This window comes from Tigriopus californicus, chromosome 5 (genome assembly GCF_007210705.1).
Source record: "Tigriopus californicus strain San Diego chromosome 5, Tcal_SD_v2.1, whole genome shotgun sequence".
Classification (NCBI taxonomy): Eukaryota; Metazoa; Arthropoda; class Copepoda; order Harpacticoida; family Harpacticidae; genus Tigriopus; species Tigriopus californicus.
The window spans coordinates 11639363-11640181 of record NC_081444.1 but is presented as its reverse complement, the minus strand read 5'-3'; the positions used below and the strand labels follow the sequence as shown (position 1 = coordinate 11640181).

Here is an 819-nt window from a genome sequence, read left to right as displayed (position 1 = left end):
GGACGTTTTGGGCTGGGTATTAACACTGCTAGTGCTAGTAGAGAGCATATACAAAGTAGTCGAGGTTGGAGGTGGCAAACACTCAAATTTGGTAGTGATTTATAGCCTGCGGGAAGAGAAATTGAGACTATCAAAGAGGGCTCCACAAACTAGCAGATGACTTACGAGAATTCAAATCGCAAGACTTCAACTCCATCCTTACTGCGATTGGCAATGGTATGGCGTTGGTGGTTGTAGCGGTGGTAGTGGTGCCAGTGGTGGCGCAGAAAGATAAGATAAGATCGGGGATGATTCGATGAGCACAACGCATGTACCAAGTGACATGTCCAGAGTGATTGGAATTTCAAAACCGGCTTTTCTCCTTCACTTCAGGTTCTCAGGAATTGCATGTCCAACAATCCCCCGCTGCTGCTGCTTTCAACAAATTCAACTCCCTCGACCGACGAGCTTTGGCTCGCAGGCATCACACCAATCTGAAGCTGATCCCCACCTCTTCCTCGGGATCGGAATCATTGCCCAATTCGTCGTCGGTGGTGGGGCCCACTCCTCCTTCCAGTCACTCCCAGCCCCGACCTCTTAATGACCTCAGGAGTAAGGAACCCGAGCGGCGACACTCCTCCTATGACCCAACGAGTCGCAGCCTCAATCGCTATAGGCCATTGGGCGGGAACAATAGCAACAATGGGACCCACGGGACCAATGCCAACCTAGGAGGAAATGTCATTGGTCAGGTGCGCCTGAGTGCCATGAACATCAACGGTTTGCCTGATCCCTTTAATCAAGGTGGGCCGCTTCACCCAAGTGGTCCGGTGACCTCCA

The 819-nt window shown here is 51.5% G+C and overlaps 1 protein-coding gene across 1 annotated transcript in view; it reads left to right on the top strand.

Moving 5' to 3' along the window:
- Positions 1–819, top strand: part of LOC131880149 (leucine zipper putative tumor suppressor 2-like) — a gene marked incomplete at its 3' end in the record, with an annotated part of 47196 nt that overhangs the window by 40107 nt on the left and 6270 nt on the right. The window contains 1 exon segment of the mRNA XM_059226677.1: positions 373–783. Coding sequence (XP_059082660.1) covers positions 373–783 — 411 coding nt within the window.